The following is an 18,304-nucleotide window of genomic DNA, read 5'->3' as shown; positions in this document are numbered from 1 at the left end:
GTAGCAATAAACAATCCTGGATTCAATCACAGTCAGATATTATCTGTCAGCGTAGCTCAACTAGAGCAACATCAAGCTTAAGCAGATTAATAACAGTAAGAGCACCTACTGACCTCAGTAATGTTATTATCATCGATGACAAGCTTTTTGAGTGCAGGAAACATGACAGTTTTTGATCCTGAACAAATAAAGCAGAATTGGTATGAATCATTAAAAAAACGTATAGATAGCAACATAGTTGAATTGCCTTCCATGAAAGGTGGATTGAAGTGAGGATGGATTGGAGTTATTAGTAATAACAGGATAATTAAAATTCTTGCTTTTTTTTTTTTTTTTTTACCTGAATCAGCATCTTCAAACCGAATGACTGACAGTCCTGTGTCTGACAAGTTCAGCAGCTCCAGTCTGTAAAACACAGACATCATGGTCCAACAAAAGAGATGGTGATGCATCAGACCAGAATTGGACTGTATTGCACTCGCACAGTGTTTATATTATCTATATGTGTTTTGCACTTTGCACTTCAAAGTACTGATATGCACACACTGTAAATCAATCAGACCATGATCACTAGGCAGAAGCAATCAAAATTTCCAGATTAAATGGACACAGTACAGTAAAAGGATAGGAGGACACCTTTTATTAATTTCACAGTGTTGATTTTGATGACCGTGTAACAATAAGAACACAAGCAAACGCCTATATCAGATTTCTGACCAATCACACAACAGATCCAAGCAATACAAAAAACTGCTCGGCGTAAAGATAACATGACAAATGTCCTAAAGTGGAGGTGTGATACCAAAAGACTAAGTATGAGTGAGAACAAAGTTTTCTGGTGTCGAGAAGTAAGTGAAAGTTTAAATCAGCTGTTTAAAAAATTGTCATGTATTTGTAAAAAAAAAAAAAATGTCATGTATGAGTGAATTCATAATTGCAATAACACATATTGTGACCAGTTGAGTCAAATTAGAGAATGTTTTACAGCTGAAGATCTATCCCAACTTACTAGTTTGGGGAACAGTCAATCAGCTTGTATAAGATAAAACAGTAACAGCTATAGGGACACATGCCACTGTGAGAGGTTTTGATAAAGACAATGTGATGATAACATTAATATTAAGACCAAGGATGCAATAAAATGCCTCTGAACTCTTAACAGTACATCACCTGGGCAAATCAGCAAGGCTGTTTACACTGTCTTGCACCAATGGGTTTGACGCCAGGCTAAGAATCCTCAATGACTGAAGCACTTGCACAGGCCTTTAAAAAATAAAACACATGACTGGTGAATGTAGAAAAACTGTGCAAAAAAAGATGGATATCTGGTACAAAAGAAGAAAAAGCCAAGAATGGAGGCTGTTACCTCTGTAGCTCTGTTATGTGGTTCCCTTCTAGGAATAGTTCCTCTAAATTTGGCCACATGGGAGCACACTCTAAAACCTAAGAAAAAAACAAAAACATACACTTATACACAGCATGAAAGGAATTTAAAACAAGTTCAGTGATGTGAATTACAAACAAAAATTATGGGTTAGAGATCTGCTAATTTGTTTACACTATATATTTATATTACATACTGGGTTTTGTATCAACCAGTATTTGCTAATCCATTATAGCAAAGATTAGAAACTTAGAACATCATCTATAGAACTGCATACCTGTGACCACGTGAGCGCACACTTGTTGAGAATGAGGTGTTTCAGGGAGCAAAAATGCTGGCTGTAAGCAGATGGATTTAAAGGCAAACTCAGTCTGTTGTGGCTGAGAGATAAACACAGTAAAAAGTTACAAAAACATGCAGATAGATTACATAGCAAGAGTGTCTTTCTTAGTGGAAGCTATACCTGAGCTGTAGACCCTCTAATTGGTCCATCTGCTTGGCAAAATCAGTCACATCCACCCAGTTGGAGAGCAGAGACCCACTCAGGTCCAACCACTTGACATCTGATCACTGTTGTCAAGGTATAGCCACCATCATGTAATGACTCTAAACAAGTTATTTTTTATTGTATAGCCTATATATGGGGTTCTTGCTGTTAAAGGTAAGTAGTAGAAGTTGTTTTGTGTTTAGCACTTTGTTAACCAAAATCTGTAAATCTTGATGCTTAGGTTTCTGTTTGTATTTCACAAGAAGAGAAGCTGTGCTCATAATCAGGTAGATATAATTTTTACATGTGGCAGGCTACTGCGTTCTCTCTCTCTCTGGACTCCTCCCTCTACCTGAGTGGCTGCAGCACACCTGATTGCTGTTGGCACTCAGGGTGAGGGAGGAGATTATTTTGGGTGGAAGGAGAAAGGAGCGCAGCAGGGCACCAAGCTGAGCACTGAGATGCACACACTCCTGGGGGGTATTGTACAAAACCAGGATAGGGGATAAAGCCTGGAAAAATCGGCAATCCTGGATAAACTTATTCCCAAGTCGGTTGAACGAAAGCCGGACAAGTTTATCCAGAACAAGTAGCATCTACAGCTAACCTACTGCAGAGCAGGTTAACAACCAGGATAAAATTATCCCTGCTGTGGCTCTGCTGTGAGAAATGTGTTTTACAGAATGTCCATGGATTTTATACGTTTCTTCACCCAAATATTATAGTCATTTAATTTGTCAGTTGACTTTTGGTTTTAATCATTTTTATTATCATAGTTTATATATAAAGACGAAAACAACGTAAAAGACAAGATATGAGCAATGAATGTGAGAAGGCAGACGGTTTATTAGAAGTACTTTTTTCAAGTGTGTCCTAAAAATATGAAAATGAATACTGGACTGTTGGATCTGAAGGGTTTCACATTAGCCTGACTTCACTTTTTAACTTTACAATAACTATTAATTCAATTTATTTTTCGGTCGGGCCTCTGGCTATTTTGTAATACTAATAAATCCTGCTTGTGGAATTGCTTTCAGAGGTTTGATTTAAATTGATTATTGGAGTTATGTTTTTTTTTTTGTTAAATTATAGATGACAAATCCTTTCTTGTATCTTTGTTTCTGACTTTTTTGTGGGGCAAAAAAGTCAGCCATCAATTGTGCAAGTTCTCCCACTTAAAAAGATAGTATACCTAGGTATACCTCAATTTTGAAAAAAAAATCCAGAAAATCACATTGTAGAACTTTTAATGAATTTATTTGCAAATTATGGTGGAAAATAAGTATTTGGTCAATAACTAAAGTCCATCTCAATACTGTAATGTACCCTTTGTTGGCAATGACAGAGGTCAAACATTTTCTGTAAGTCTTTACACACTGTTGCTAGTACTTTGGCCCATTCCTCCATGCAGATCTCCTCTAGAGCAGTGATGTTTCGAGGGCGTCTCTGGGCAACACGGACTTTCAACTCCCTTCAAAGATTTTCTATGGGGTTGAGATCTGGAGACTGGCTAGGCCACTCCAGGACCTTGAAATGCTTCTTACGAAGCCACTCCTTTGTTGCCCGGGCGGTGTGTTTGGGATCATTTTCGTTCTGAAAGACCCAGCCATGTTTCACCTTCAATTCCCTTACTGATGGAAGGAGGTTTTCACACAAAATATCAAGATACATGGCCCTATTCATTCTTTCATTTACATGGATCAGTCGTTTCTTGCAGAGAAAGAGCCCCAAAACATCATGTTACCACCCCCATGCTTTACAGTAGGTATGGTGTTCTTTCTCCTCCAAACACAACAAGTTGAGTTTTTACCAAAAAGTTTCATTTTTGGTTTCATCTGACCATATCACATTCGCCCAATCGTCTTCTGGATCATCCAAATGCTCTTTATCAAACTTCAGATGAGCCTGGACATGTACTGTCTTAAGCAGGGGGACACGTCTGGCACTGCAGAATTTGAGTCCCTGGCGGCGTAGTGTGTCACTGATGGTAGCCTTTGTTACTTTGGTCCCAGCTCTCTGCAGGTCATTCACTAGTTCCCCCGTGTGGTTCTGGGATTTTTTCTCACCGTTCTTGTGATCATTTTGACCCCACGGGATGAGATCTTGCGTGGAGCCCCAGATTGAGGGAGATTATCAGTGGTCTTTTATGTCTTCCATTTTCTAATAATTGCTCCCGCAGTTGATTTCTTCACACCAAGCTGCTTGCCTATTACAGATTCAGTCTCCCCAACCTGGTTCAGGTCTACAATTTTGTTTCTGGTGTCCTTTGACAGCTCTTTGGTTTTGGCCATAGTGGAGTTTGGAGAGACTGTTTGAGGTTGTGGACAGGTGTCTTTTATCCTGATAACAAGTTCAAACAGGTGCCATTAATACAGGTAATGAGTGGAGGACAGAGGCCAAATACATATTTTTCCAAGGGATTTACCAATTACAATGTCATTTTCTGGATTTTATTTTCTCATTTTGTCCCTCATAGTTGAGGTATACCTATGATGAAAATTACAGGTCTCTCATCTTTTTAGGTGGGAGTACTTGCACAATTGGTGGCTGACTAAATATTTTTTTGCCCCACTGAATATGTAACCTCCGGGTACTCCGGCTTCCTCCCACAATCCAAAAACATGACTGTAAGGTTGAGTGAAGTTTCTAAATTGCCTAGGAGTGAATGAGAGTGAGTGGTTGTCTGTCTGTGTTGCCCTGCAATGAACTGGCGCCCTGTCCAGGGCATACCCCCACCCAGCGCCCAATGAGAGCCGGAGATTGGCACCGGCAGATCCCCACGACCCTGACAAACAGGAATAAGTGGGTCTGAAAATGGATGGATGGATGTATATGTAACATAGCCTCGGTATGAATATCCCAAACATGTAGAATTAATAAAGTGAACTGTTATACTTACAGTAAGATGAGGTGGAGCTGATCACTTTTCTAAATCACCGATTATTAGATTTATACATTTATCATAGAATAGAATAGACCTTTATTGATCTCCCAGAGGGGAAAAAAAAAAGTTAAGTACTTGCTGGGATTTGAACTTTGATCTCCCACACAGGAGGGAGTCTTTCTTTTTCTCCTTCTTAGCAGCGCTGCTGTTCCTTTTTTCCATATCATGTCTTTTATTTCTTCATCCTGCTGAAAAAGCAGCAGTTAATTGGCAGGTGTAAACGAAGGTGCGCGTATGTCAGCCATACTTTCATTGGTGATTCTGTGATCGAATTCATGGTCTTCTTTAGAAAGCCATCACCGCCCACTTATCGCAAACATCCACAGCCGGCTTCATTAAGCCTTGTCTCTTTATGACTCAGCAATGGTGCAACCAATTTATCCAAGATAGCGCCGACCAGACTTTGTCTAACCACGCAATCTCCTTTATCCTAGATGTATATATCTGACTTTTGTACAATACCCCTGTGGAAGAGACATACAAAGGTTTGTTTTTTTGCTTTGTTGGAGCCTTCCCTTTCTGTTAAAGTTGTTAACTTCCTGGGGTGGTGTGTAGCTCAGTGGGTTGAGTGCCCGCCCCATGTACGGAGGCTGTAGTTCCTCACCTGCAGCCGGTCCATGTTCGATTCCCGGCCTGGGACCCTTTGCTGCGTGTCATTCCCTGCTCTCTCTGATCCCTTTCCTGTCAAGAAACTGTCATATAAAGGCCACTAGAGCACAAAAAAGTTGTTAACTTCCCAAGCATTCTTTTTCCTCCTTCATTCATTCTTCCCATGAATGTTAAGAATCCTGTTACTTTAGCTTGGCTATAGTAGTTGGTAGTCCTGTTTCCAAGTTTTCTTTCTTAGTTGATTAGTTTGTTTTGGCTAAGGTAGCTTTAGTCAAGGTGGTGGCTGGTCCGATGGCACCCCTCTTTTGTTTCTTTTGGCCGGCTTTTGTTTCTTTTTATTTTGTTGAATTAAGTTTTGATTAATCGATGCTTCTTTTGCAATAAAATCTTTTCTTTTAAAAGTTCTTTTGTATAAGTTAGTGGTCTCTTTTGATTGAGCCTTATTTTCATGAAGAAACTAACAATAATAATTGCTGACCCAATGAATAAGGGGGTTTATTTTGTCTAAATCCTTTGGAACAACTATAACAGGCCAAAGAGACAATAAATGGATTATCATAAAAGAGGAGAAAAAAAAATTTATATAGTAAAAAAGATACTAGGTGTTGTTGTCTTTATGTCTCCATCAACCCCTGGTCCGTTTACTTCACAGAAGTCTAATAAGACTGATGATAGGCTTTCAAAACTGTGGAGACAAGTTAAACAGAGGAAATGTATTAACAGTAAAATGGGGAATGCAAAATATTACATGAAATGATGAACAAAAAAAAAAAAAAAAAACTATCCATATGTTCAAATTGAATTCAGGAAAAGCAAATTAACCCGTCCCTCGGCTCAAAAAAGAAAAGCTATTTAGCTGGATAGGAATATCTATGAATGACATACACTAAATAATTGAATTGTGCAGTGTGTTACAGAGGGGGAAAACCAGAGGTCTCAAACTGTGACTCATGGGCTATTTCTATCCTGCCTTAAATAAACAGGTAAAACATTGCCTGACAAATACGGTTTATTAATTATCAGTACATTGAACTTGATGGATGTGTTGAGTTTTTTGTTTGCAGAGGTGGACAAATTACTCACCTTTATTACTTGAGTTAAAGTACTGAAGTATTGAAAGCAATAAATAATCTCCATTATTTTCATCATCATAATTGCAAAAAAAAAAAAAAAAAAAAAAAAAAAAAAAAAAAAAACACTGATGCACAATCTGTTACATCATGTTTATGGTACTGTGTAGTACAACTGAATAACACTGGTGTTTAATGAACAACCGTAACATCTACGTTTGTGTTTAATAAAACATCATACCTCAGCAGTCTGCTTTATACATATGTACAAACAAAAATAAGATGATTGTGAAGCATAGTTTTGCACTAAACACAGTTATTCATGCTGGATCAGGGCCTGCATCAGGTTTATAAGTCAAGTAATTGGTTACAAAAAAAAAAGAAAAAAGTAGGTAAAAACTGATTAAAATTCTGTTTTTAAATTTTCCAAATTACTGTTTTTCAAATACACATCACACACAATAAATATCAAATAACTATCCTATACTTTAACTTTCTCAAATATAAATCTAGTTCAAATAAAATGCAGTCTAAAAAATATCTGAGGTGGCACACTTGTCACTAATCCTGGCTACTCTGTATTTGTAACACATTTTAATAAACATGATCAAAAACTAATTCTAGAAAAAAATGTTTCTGGGGTCACCGGACATTTGTGATATCAAAATGGGGTCATGACCCAAAAAAGGTTGGGAACTTCTGGGTTAATATGAAGAAAAAAAGAAAGCTTATATAATAATGCAAGAATAATTGTATGTATTCTGGGGTGAAATTTACAGGAGGGGTCCAACAAGATGGTTTGTACAAAGGGCCCAAAATGTGCTGCTACGCCCCTGGCGATACGACAGTTATTTCTACAGTGGATTGAGTCAAAGAGAGAACCGAGACTAACAAAAAGAGCCAGAGTTTTATCATTTCCTTTTATAGCTGCAGCACACGTGAAGCACCGCCAAACAGAGTCAATCACAAACAAAAGGTGTGTGTTTTCTCTTATTATCGCTACTCTGCCTCATCTCTGTACCTACACTGTGTTCATGTTTGTGTTTCATTAACAGTAAACAATGACTGACATGCTGTGAAGGCCAGAAGAGCAGACATGACGTTATGTTTAAAGCTAGTTTTACACCGCTGCCCCACTCTCAACTCACTGCGCACAGGTCCCCTTGCCCCCAGCGTCATGTTGACCGGAGCAGTCGACAGTGCGCTCGATACACTTTTATATTTTGTTTACGTGTTGCATATGTTTAAATTGAAAAATAAAATGCATGTTTTGAAACCGTTGTTTTAATGTTTATGTCCAACAAAACACATGGTTAAGTAGGCAAGTAATATTCCAAAAATAAATGACTTAAAAAATATAAAACATTGTTTTCTGTGACTGGAAGAAAAACAAGGGGTTTTTATGTTAATGTGTAACAACACACAGCCACAACCCCCTGGCGGCAGGGGGGCCAATCACATAGCGATACTTTCCCTCGATGCAGAAGTACAGTTGGCCAACCTCTGCGTCACATTGACGGCGTAGGTCACTGGCACAGGCTTTACGCGCTTCTGAAACTGGAATAAATGCAGCGCCCCGATAAGGTGAAACATTATATTGCACAAGAAGTATGGACTTAGTTACAATTGAAGCCACACGCATGTATAATTTTGCAGAGGAGACTCCCGGAAAGCATCTATCCAAACCAACACTGTCAAGCTGTCACGGGGGTGGGGGGAGTCACACAAGCACGCCAAAGGATTGACCATCAGCATTTCTAAATGTTCACATTTACCAGTTCTAAACAGGACAAAATGTGTTATATTCAATTATATTTTATCTGTGCCATCTGCTCCTTGTCCTGGAAGGGGGTGCAAGCTGCGTCGCGAAGCTGATCAGCTGTGTGCCGTGGTGCGCGCATCAGTTGCTGCAGCTCGGTAAATGAAACTCTGACAGAGACATCAGACTGACTAAACTATTTTAACACTGCTTATCTTGGTTTACAAGCGTCTGCTCTCACTCTCCCTCTGACACCTGTGTGTGTGTGTGTGTGTGTGTGTGTGTGTGTGTGTGTGTGTGTGTGTGTGTGTGTGTGTGTGGTGGACCCTGCGCAGTCACGGGGAAGTGCATTGCAATTTTTTTTTTTTTTAAATTGAAACTGATACCGTTGCCATTTTTATGACCCCACGGTATACGGTATTACCGCCAAAGCCTACTTCAGACCACCTTCATTCACAGAATACGCGCTTTTACACACGGTGGGCTTGTCAGGAGCTTGGACCGGAGAATACGCGCAGGAGAGAGGTGCGTTACTGCAGGCGCGTAAAAAAGCACTAGTCCAAACAACATATTTCCGTTACTTGTAGTAACATTTGAGCACATGATACGGTACATAAACAAACACTAAAGAACTAATGAAATGCAATGTTTAGTGCAGTGGTTCCCAACCATTTTCGGGTCGTGACCCCAGGCTTTTTCTCTCTAAAATTATTTTAAATTTGTCATATTTGTGCTGTGTTACAAATACAGAGTAGTAAGTATTAGTGCATAAAGTGTGAATATGCGCCACCTTATATTTTTACACTGTATTTAATGTGAACTAAATTTAGAATACAGATGTTTGAGATTGTATGCAGTGTTTTAATTTGAAAATAATAATTATGTAAGCTCTGAGCTTTCTACCTCTTCCTGCACTGTATGTCAATTTCTGTGATAAGTATTGTTTTTTTAATTGTGCAAAAATAGATAAATACAATTCAAAAAAAAGAAATCTTAATATAATTTTAATCTGTTATTTTTTCAGTTGTATTATTACTAGTCATTTCACGTGACCCCATTTTTTTTCCCAGGCGACCCCACATTTAGTACATCTTTTGTTTAGCCAACCATACTTTATATCCCCATTCATTTGCTGCTTTTATGATACGAATCACTTTAGGTTTCAAAAAGGGTTGAAGACACCTGCATAACAATCAATTAATTTATTTCGCAACTTTGTGTATTTAGTTTTTAAAAACGCTATTCACGTTATACAAATCCTCTTGTTGGATTAACACCACAGTCCTCCAGCAAGCTTTAAACTGTTATACAAACCTAAGTTAGTGTTGAGTAATCTCATTACAAGCAATGAATGGAAAGATTCAATATTTTTAGATGAATGGTCGATCACTTCGCAGCAACCTATTAGGGATAAAAAAAAAACATGCTGTTTTTAGTTATGTTGACCACCTTAATCGGATATTTCAGTTAATAACTGAGCGACCCTCCACCTTCTCAGTTTACACACACCTCTTGGCTCTTGTATTGTGGTACTTTTACACTACAATAACCCTGCCACACAGGTGAGGATGACCCAGTATAGCAGCCTATATATAACAGCCCAGGCCAGACCCGGGGTATATCCTGGCCTAGGCCAGATTTAACAATCCAGGCCAAACTTTACCCCTTATGTTTTGATTGCATTTACAAAGTATATTTACTCACTTATACTTTCAAACTGATAAGGTATTTGGCGTACAACATCAATGTACTTTCTTAAACACGTGTTTGGATTACTGCATTTCTCCGGTTGCACAGAGCCATGCAGTAACTTTATTGTTACACGTGGACTCCCTTTCTATTTTCATCCAATGGCAATAAATAAGGCTGGGTAAACTAAAATAATTGACACGACACAGGTGCTGTATTAGAGAATCATCCACAATGAAAGAGTGCACATTCGTGTTTTGTTGATGTGTCATTGCACAAGTTGAGTCAAACTTTAAATGTTTTGATAATATATCTACAAATTCACAAAATTGAATAATAAAATATAAATAAGAAGCACCAGTTGACCAAACGATCAGTCTGAACCTGCTACACAAGCCTGTAGCCATTTGACGACTAGTAAGAGAGCATAATGTTGCACTATCTTCGGCATTTGTTTTTGCGTTGTTCTTCAGTTGTTGTTTGTTTTTTTTACAAGCTCTCCACACTGAATTTCTGCATTACTCCCTGGTCATTAGTTTGTCAAAATAAAAAGTTATAATTATTGTAAATTGATTAAAAAATAAATAAATAAATAAATAAATAAAGTAGGTCTGTGGTAAAATTGACAGACTTCTGTATTGTGAAAACATGAAGTGGTGAATTGTTATCTTGTATTTTTAATTTAAGTTCCTTCTTTTGTGATTTGGCCAGGGAAATGAATTGGCCCCGGCCAGGTTATACCCTGGGTGTATTATACCCTGGGTGTATTATGGACTGGGTGTATAATATGTCCTGTTACAACATCCTAGGCCAAACTATGGCCGGGGTATTCAACAGCCATGCCAGAGTATATTCTGGCCTGGGGGTATACTGTGTTACACTGGAATGAGTCTATGGGGTCTGAGCAAGGTCGGGATCCATAAACACTTTCCCAAATCAAAATAGAAGACAGCTTTCCCTATGGCCCCACCTCAAGTGCTTGAGATGTGACGTCATTGCCTGAATGAAATCCTCCTGCAACAGTCTAATGTTTGTTCACATGTATAACAAGCAGTTGCATTTGTAAAATGGGGTTTTTATCGTTTAATCATCTGATCCATCACATTTTAGCCACAGTCGCATAAATTGTCACAAAATACAGGAAAAAAACATGAGACTCCAATTCTCCTCAAAGATAATCATACCTTCGGGTTTTGGTACAGGGCCTCCACTTGAGCTTCCTTTTGCCTATAAAGATTTCCTCACTCTTTACCATCTCCATGTCATTGTGGTACACCTGCTGCAGAGCTGTCAAATAGTCCACGCCAAAGCTCACCTTTGTTGGACGAACAAAGGAGCCTCCTGTTGGGTGTCTGAAGGGTAAAAAGTGAACCATCTGTTCTTTATCAGGAAGCATGTTGTAATGTTTAGTTTGATGGGTTCAAACTAAATTATTTGCAATTTAAATTTCAGCAGGTGTCTTTACTGTTGAAATCTGACAGGACTGCTAGCACAATAATTTAAAACAATCGAGTGTGCCTTACCTGCAAGTGAAATATTGTACTCCTTCATGACTTCCATTGTGTTTGCCTCTGTCAGGATTATCCCACTCCACACCAAGCCACAGCCCTAAAAACAATCCAATAAGGAGCAGATCTGTAATGTTATTCACAAAAATATGAAATTATATTAATGCTTCATTTAAAGGTATATGAAAATATTTATTTAAATAAATATAATAATAATGTACACAAGAAAACACAAAGTTCATTTAGAGAGTAACTAAACCCCAAACCCACTTTTTTCTGCTGAACACATGTATTTGGGTATCTGGTAGTGCTGTTGATTGATGAAAGTCCAACTTTGCACATTTTAGTAAAAGTATTTTATATTTGTGTATTCAGTTGTAAAATGTCAGAGTGACTGCCCTCTAAGGGTTAAACGCCGGCTAGCAGAATTTCATTTTGCTATTGGCTGAAACAGATTATATGGCATCATTTGGACCCTTGTGCATCATTAACAGTCACTGTTGGCCCCACCCCTCCTACAAAAGCTGGGAAGAGGGAGGATGGTTTCGTCCAATCCTAGCAGTCAGTGAGCATTGATTGACAGCTCCATGCAATGCTGTGTTCCGCTGCAGTAATGATTGGGAGTCTGTGCTTCTATAGAGAGCAGATTCTTGTTGCTGTGTGTGCGTCTTCCTGGTTTATGTGTGTGTGTGTGTGTGTGTGAGGTGGTGCTTCGGCGCTCATGGCTGGAGAGCAGGGGGTTCTGCCCATGAGTGCTATAGTGTCTGTACGGTTGTGTGTGTGTGGGTGAGATTCACTTTGACATTTTGTGTGCGCCTTTGATTGGCGACGTTTTCATGGGAGCTTTAATTCCTTAATTTAAAGCAGAATAAAAGTTAATCCCTCTTTACCCTGACCTTGTAAAAACTTAATGCTAATTTAATTACGAATTCAATAATTCCTCTTTCTTGTAAACACTTAACTTGCTTAATTCTGCCCGGTCTAAAGTCAAACACTATTTAATAAGACCCTTAAAAGACATGGATATAATGAAAAGAGTGGATAGAAAGAGGCATACACATGCGCACATTCATACGGACACATAGACGTATTACACAGATCAGAAAATGGAACGGGCTTCATTGAACGGGTGATACAAAGACCCGGAGATGGAGTAAATGCATCCCATACTGCTGCACAAGCTGTAATATCACCAAGTTTATCATTGTACCGGTTGTTAGAGCTACTATCTTAACCAGGGAGCAAATATTTATTCCTGGTGATGGTTTTACAGAGTTTTACTGGGCTTCATTTACCCGTGATTAGTTCCTAATTCAAAACTACAATCAAAATAAAGGTGAAAAAATTCTCGTGTGGTCTTCTGTGTTACAGCCAACAATAAAAATGTTGGTGTGTTTTTCCCAATAGACATGATACGTCATGTTCGCCCGCTGTCCAATCAGAGCCTTCCCAACCCCCAGACCTAAAGCGGCATTGAATAAAGCCAAATAAACCAGTTTTTCATGTAAACCTCAATTCGGGAATTACTATTTCCATGTAAATATGAAGCAGAACACTTTAATTCCGAATGACTTAATTCAGAATAACTAATTCTCAATTAAAAAAACATCATGTAAGCGTGGCCAGTGTAGTGGTTGAGCCCATAGCTGCCTGGGCATGTCTTAGCTGCTTCAGGAGTAACGCCCATAATGAAGATTTTTGAATTTCCCCCCTAGTGGCAGGTCAGCAGAAAGCAGGAGTTTAGTTTAGCACTGCAGCCATCAAATATTTTTGTCGATTTTTTCATTGATTAATTGGATAAATTACACTTTATACACATGTATACACACATATATATATATATATATATATATACACATAATAAAATCTACATTTACTCAGCCGGCAGCTCCAGCGCCCAAATATACGAGGGGGCCACGGCACCCACCTCCCCCCACGCGCCCTCCACTCCATTTCTTATGCCACTTTTTTTTTTCTTCTCTCTTTCTCACCACCAGACCTAATCAGGAGATGGCAAACCCAGAGCCGTAGAGAGAGAGTTGCGACAACTCCGTTCACTCCAATGATTCGTTTTTTTTTTTAAAGCAATGGCGGCTCATGAAGTTTCACAATTGTTCCCGGAAGTGATCAGTTAATATTGTAGCCCATGGAGCTTGAGGCCATTAGACGGTTTGTGATGCACTTTTTAACGTTAAGACGTTATTATTATTAATATTATCAGCGTATCTAAACCCATTAACGTGTGCATTAAGGCATGTTAGTGGATTATCCCCAGCAAAACTAGTAAATATTTTTATTTTAGAAGTATTTTTATTACTATTATTACCTTTTTTCCCCCATTGTGAAATACACTGCTGTTGTTTTCATGTTCAAAAGAAAAATAAAAAAATTCTAAATTCTTAGAAAATTAAGGGATCATTAGCAGATACACAGCGTTTACTTCACACAGTTTAATCTACCCACATAATCTACATATCTTCTTTTTATCAAACAATAAGCTTTTTAATTGTGTTATTTGTGGAAAAAGTGCAAATGAAGTGTTTGAATATGATCGCCTCACAGATTTTTTTATTGTTATAAATCCTGATTTTTTTTTTTTTTTTTTTAGATTGCTCCTGCTGACTTTGGCTAACCATTTCTTTCTCCTTTCTGGTTCGGTTGGGAAGCCATACATTTTCACTCCTTTTTCGGAAAAATTGGAGCATCCCCATACAGCACAGCAAACTGCATGACAAGTTATTAATGTTTCTGACTTTGTTAGACATTTATTTAATGTATTTATCTTGGTACTTAAGTGCATAGTATTTACAGTATGTATGAACATTATAAATATGTTTTCAATGTGTCCTGTCTGGATATGGTGTTTTTTAATGACCCCTTCTTTTTTTTAAGAAAATTAAAGAAAATTCAAAGCAATACATTCTGTATACAATACATATTAACACATTTTTGAACCAAATTAATGTTGGCCTTAATTATGTCAAAAAAGCAGGTAAGCTGTTTACACTAATTATTAATACATATTTATGTTAGGAAAAAAAACTATTTTTGGAATTACATAAACATATATTGTATATACACATACATATGACAGTGTATTGTATAAATTTTGTCAATCAATGCAGTTATTGATGACAAATTACTGAAAATCCCAGTTATGTCACTAGGAATTAATGGATTGGAATGGCCCACCACTAACTTCCGGGAACAAATTCAGTCTTACATGAATCACGTGACGGTCAAACATTTTGGACTTCCATTGTCACAACTCTCTTTCTCTCTCTATACGGGCATGGGCCAACCCAGAGCTGCTGAAGTCCCATGTGTGGGGTAGCTTCCACAACCTTTTGGGAGGAAGCCTACCCTCCAGCTTTATGGTTGACCCAGACAGTAGAGGTCCACAGCTATATGTTAACAATGTGAAAGGGCCCAAAAGAAGAGGACACCCCGACCCCCCCCCCCGCCACCCCGGTCCGAGGCCCCACATCCCCATGCACCAAAGCAAAGCTGCAGAACATGTAGATTCTATAAGAAAATTTTAATTTTAAAAATTAAAAAAAAAAGAGAAATAGAAAAATGAAAAGAATGAATAAAATAAAAAATAACCTAATATTAGTAATAATAATAATAAAGAAACAAATAATACTAAAAATAATCAAGCTGGGAGACCTGAAACAATATCTACGATACAATAAAGAAATACAATAATATCTGACATAATGATACAAAGATTAGAGTTTTATATACAGGTGCTGGTCATAAAATTAGAATATCATGAAAAAGTTGATTTACTAAAGAAATTCCATTCAAAAAGTGAAACTCGTACAATGCATACATCCATTTCACACAGACTGACATATTTCAAATGTTTAGTTATTTTAATGTTGATGATTATAACTGACAACTAATAAAAACCCCAAATTGAATATCTCAGAAAATTTAAATATTGTGGAAAGATTCGATATTGAAGACACCTGGTGCACCTGCAAAGACCTTTAAATGGTCTCCAGTCTAGTTCTGTAGGCTACACAATCGTGGGGAAGCCTGCTGACCTGACAGTTGTCAAAAAGACAACCACTGATGCTAAATTTTGGGGCAAATGGCCCGTGGCCCTCGCTAATTTCCAACATGGGAATTTATTGTTTATATCGTTTGATGACATATTCATACCGGTGAGAATGTTTTTGACAGTAAATCATAAATGATCAAATACTGCACATTCCTAGTGGTCCGCCTCAACCTCTGCTTAGTAGACGCTTTAGCACTGCTCAGATTAAGACCGAACGATTAACTTTATTCGCATCGATATTGAGGTTTTCACTACTGCAATAACCTAACCTCAGATGCGGAGGTTTTTACTTCTGTCTCCATCATTTGAGTGATGTATATGTTCACCAATCAGAATCGCCGAGAACCGCCTTCCTGGGCTGCTCGCCAATCATTAATAGTTACAGGACACACGCTTGTATGTGCTGCAGCGAGTCTCAGTGAATGCGCTTACAACTACACTAGGGCCCTATAAAATCCACGTGAGGAAAAGGACTTTTTACAGGGAAATGTTTCGGGGACCGCTTATTAGATGCACCGCCCGCCCCCTCCCGTCCTGGCCGCTTCAAACACAGTCTAAACCACACTAAACCCCATCTAAACTGCCAAAAAACTATGCAAATCATCACTGACTCCTAAATACAAAGCCACCAGTGCCCGCTTAACTTTAACGTATCTGTGAAGCTCCGTCCGTTTCTCATGTAGCGCTGCTGTGCTCTGTGAAAACATGACCAGCTTTAATCAGCTTCACCTGCTCAGAGTTTAAACAACAACTCATCAGAGCTGCAGAAGATCTGTGGGAAAAGTTCTTCTGTTGTTGTGGACTAGAACATTATTGCCAGGGATGGTAGAGTCTTAAACATCGTAGGTTAATGATAACTTCTAATACTGTCAAATATTCTGGCCTCTAGTGGTGAAATAACTGATGCATCCTTGAGTTTATTTGTTCTTGTGTAATCATTACGGTCTGGAATGATGTCATCAGGGTCATTTAAATTAGGTTAATTTAAATTAAGTTGATCAAAACTTAATACAACTTATATCTACCTTTTAATTGTATCTTATTTTATGTTCTACATACGTTTTTTGTTTAATTCTGGGTTTTTTATTTATTAGTATTTATTTTGTTTACTCACATGAGGTAAAAACTAAGATTTTCTGAAAAAATATATTGATATTTCTAAAAAAAAAAAAAATTGAATTTAAAAAAATTAATGTGGAAAACATGGAATTTGGGGGGAAAATTAAATGGAATTTGGAAAAAATAAAACACATGCATTTAATTGTATAAAATATTTTTTTAAATCATAAATCAAATCACAATATCTGTCAGAAAAATCTCAATTATATTTTTTGTCAAAATCGTGCAGCTCTAGCTCACTTATATTGAAATAATGAAGGCGTAAAGGAAAACAAAAAAAATCAGTGCATCACTTTCGTCTGTACAGTCATCAGATACAGAATGGGCTGTAAAAGGCACACATGCATGTTACGTTCTTAAGTTTTAAGTTAGTTTTATTTCAGGTTTATTTGTTAGTTATAACCGATTGATTCCCCCAATACAGCCAAACTACTGTATCTCAATTAATTAATACTAATAAGAAGGGTTGTCAGGCTAAATGCATGTGTCATACGGTCATTTTGTACTGATGATACATTAGGGATGGGGGCCCGGGATCCAAACTCGCTTAGGGGGCTACAATTTTCCCCCAACTTTTGGGACTTGAGGGGCCTGGAATGGACAGCTGACCAACTGCACTCCGCTGTCCGAACTATCAGGGTTGATCTTAGTTCATGTCATCCTGGTGTAGGTCTGATGGGTGGAGTCTGGAAATGTTTCTTAGTTTCTTAACTCTGAACAGTAAATTATACTCTGCAATACTGTGAACTGGACTTTGCATTGATGCATTAATCACATCTATTCTGACCATATTCTCTGTTTTAGATGCCTTTTAAGATGTTTTAGTGGCGCCACATACTTATACCATGCTTACACAGGGGGCATTTATTAAGAGGATCTGCACCCGGTATTTAAGCACTGTACAGCATGCAACGACATTTCGTTGTGTTCTTCTTTTCGAATGACAATAAAAACGTAGATTGATTGATTGAAGGAAAAACTTAGCTCTAGGCTAGCCGTACTAAGTTTAGCATTTCGCTTTCCTACACAATATTACCTATATATTCGGTTCAACGTTGGTTAGACTTGGCAAGTGCTTCTGATACCGTGGTAGTACCTGTAGTTGGTGGCACCGGGCCGATATAGCGCACCGTGGCCAGCTCCCCGTCACAGGACAACCGCCTGCCCACCGCCTCCATCGTCACCTCAGAGTCCGTGTGTTGTCCTGCCATCAGGGCGTCGTGTGTGTGAGTCTGACTATTTAATGTGCACTGTTCTTTACCCCCGGAAGTGTTTAAGTCGTCATTTTCTGGTGAAAGGAGGCGGGGCCATAAGATTATTACGTCACCTAGTGGAAGTGCGTGTGATCGTCAAAACAAACGTAATCACCTTTTCCTAACTCCTCTCCCAACACCTAACCTTAACCCCGTGACGTCAGCCACGGGGTTATGGAATAGTGGATAGGAAAGGAGATAGGAGGGACGCAGCCTTTGATTCCAGCACAGTTTAAACACCTTCCAGTGAGAGGACTGCTTCTTCTTCTTTTAGTTTAATGGCGGGTTACAACATAACTTAAAGAGGTGCATACCGCCACCTACTGTACCGGAGTATGTAGCTTGAGCTTTTAACAAAAATCAATAAACAAACAAAACACACGTACAAATAATAATAAACTAAATCCTATGAT

The 18,304-nt window shown here is 38.2% G+C and overlaps 1 protein-coding gene across 2 annotated transcripts in view; it reads right to left on the bottom strand.

The window, feature by feature from the left end:
• The window catches only part of tbce (tubulin folding cofactor E), a 31,778-nt gene extending 13,624 nt beyond the window's left edge, over positions 1-18,154 (bottom strand). The window contains exons 1-11 of one of the 2 annotated variants that reach the window (XM_028456627.1): positions 18,007-18,154; positions 17,735-17,926; positions 11,466-11,550; positions 11,127-11,294; positions 6,024-6,109; positions 1,848-1,947; positions 1,662-1,764; positions 1,367-1,443; positions 1,171-1,263; positions 341-405; positions 114-178 (exon numbers count right to left, since the gene is read on the bottom strand). In XM_028456627.1, coding sequence (XP_028312428.1) covers positions 114-178; positions 341-405; positions 1,171-1,263; positions 1,367-1,443; positions 1,662-1,764; positions 1,848-1,947; positions 6,024-6,109; positions 11,127-11,294; positions 11,466-11,550; positions 17,735-17,849 — 957 coding nt within the window. In that variant the 5' untranslated portion in view covers positions 17,850-17,926; positions 18,007-18,154. Of the gene's footprint in view, positions 1-113; positions 179-340; positions 406-1,170; positions 1,264-1,366; positions 1,444-1,661; positions 1,765-1,847; positions 1,948-6,023; positions 6,110-11,126; positions 11,295-11,465; positions 11,551-17,734 lie in introns of both variants that reach the window. The other variant, XM_028456616.1, reaches the window with a different exon arrangement.
• Positions 18,155-18,304: the final 150 nt, after the last annotated feature.

This window comes from Gouania willdenowi, chromosome 1 (genome assembly GCF_900634775.1).
Source record: "Gouania willdenowi chromosome 1, fGouWil2.1, whole genome shotgun sequence".
Taxonomy (NCBI): domain Eukaryota; kingdom Metazoa; phylum Chordata; class Actinopteri; order Blenniiformes; family Gobiesocidae; genus Gouania; species Gouania willdenowi.
The sequence above is the reverse complement of the archived record's forward strand: the minus strand, read 5'-3'. Positions and strand labels throughout refer to the sequence as shown.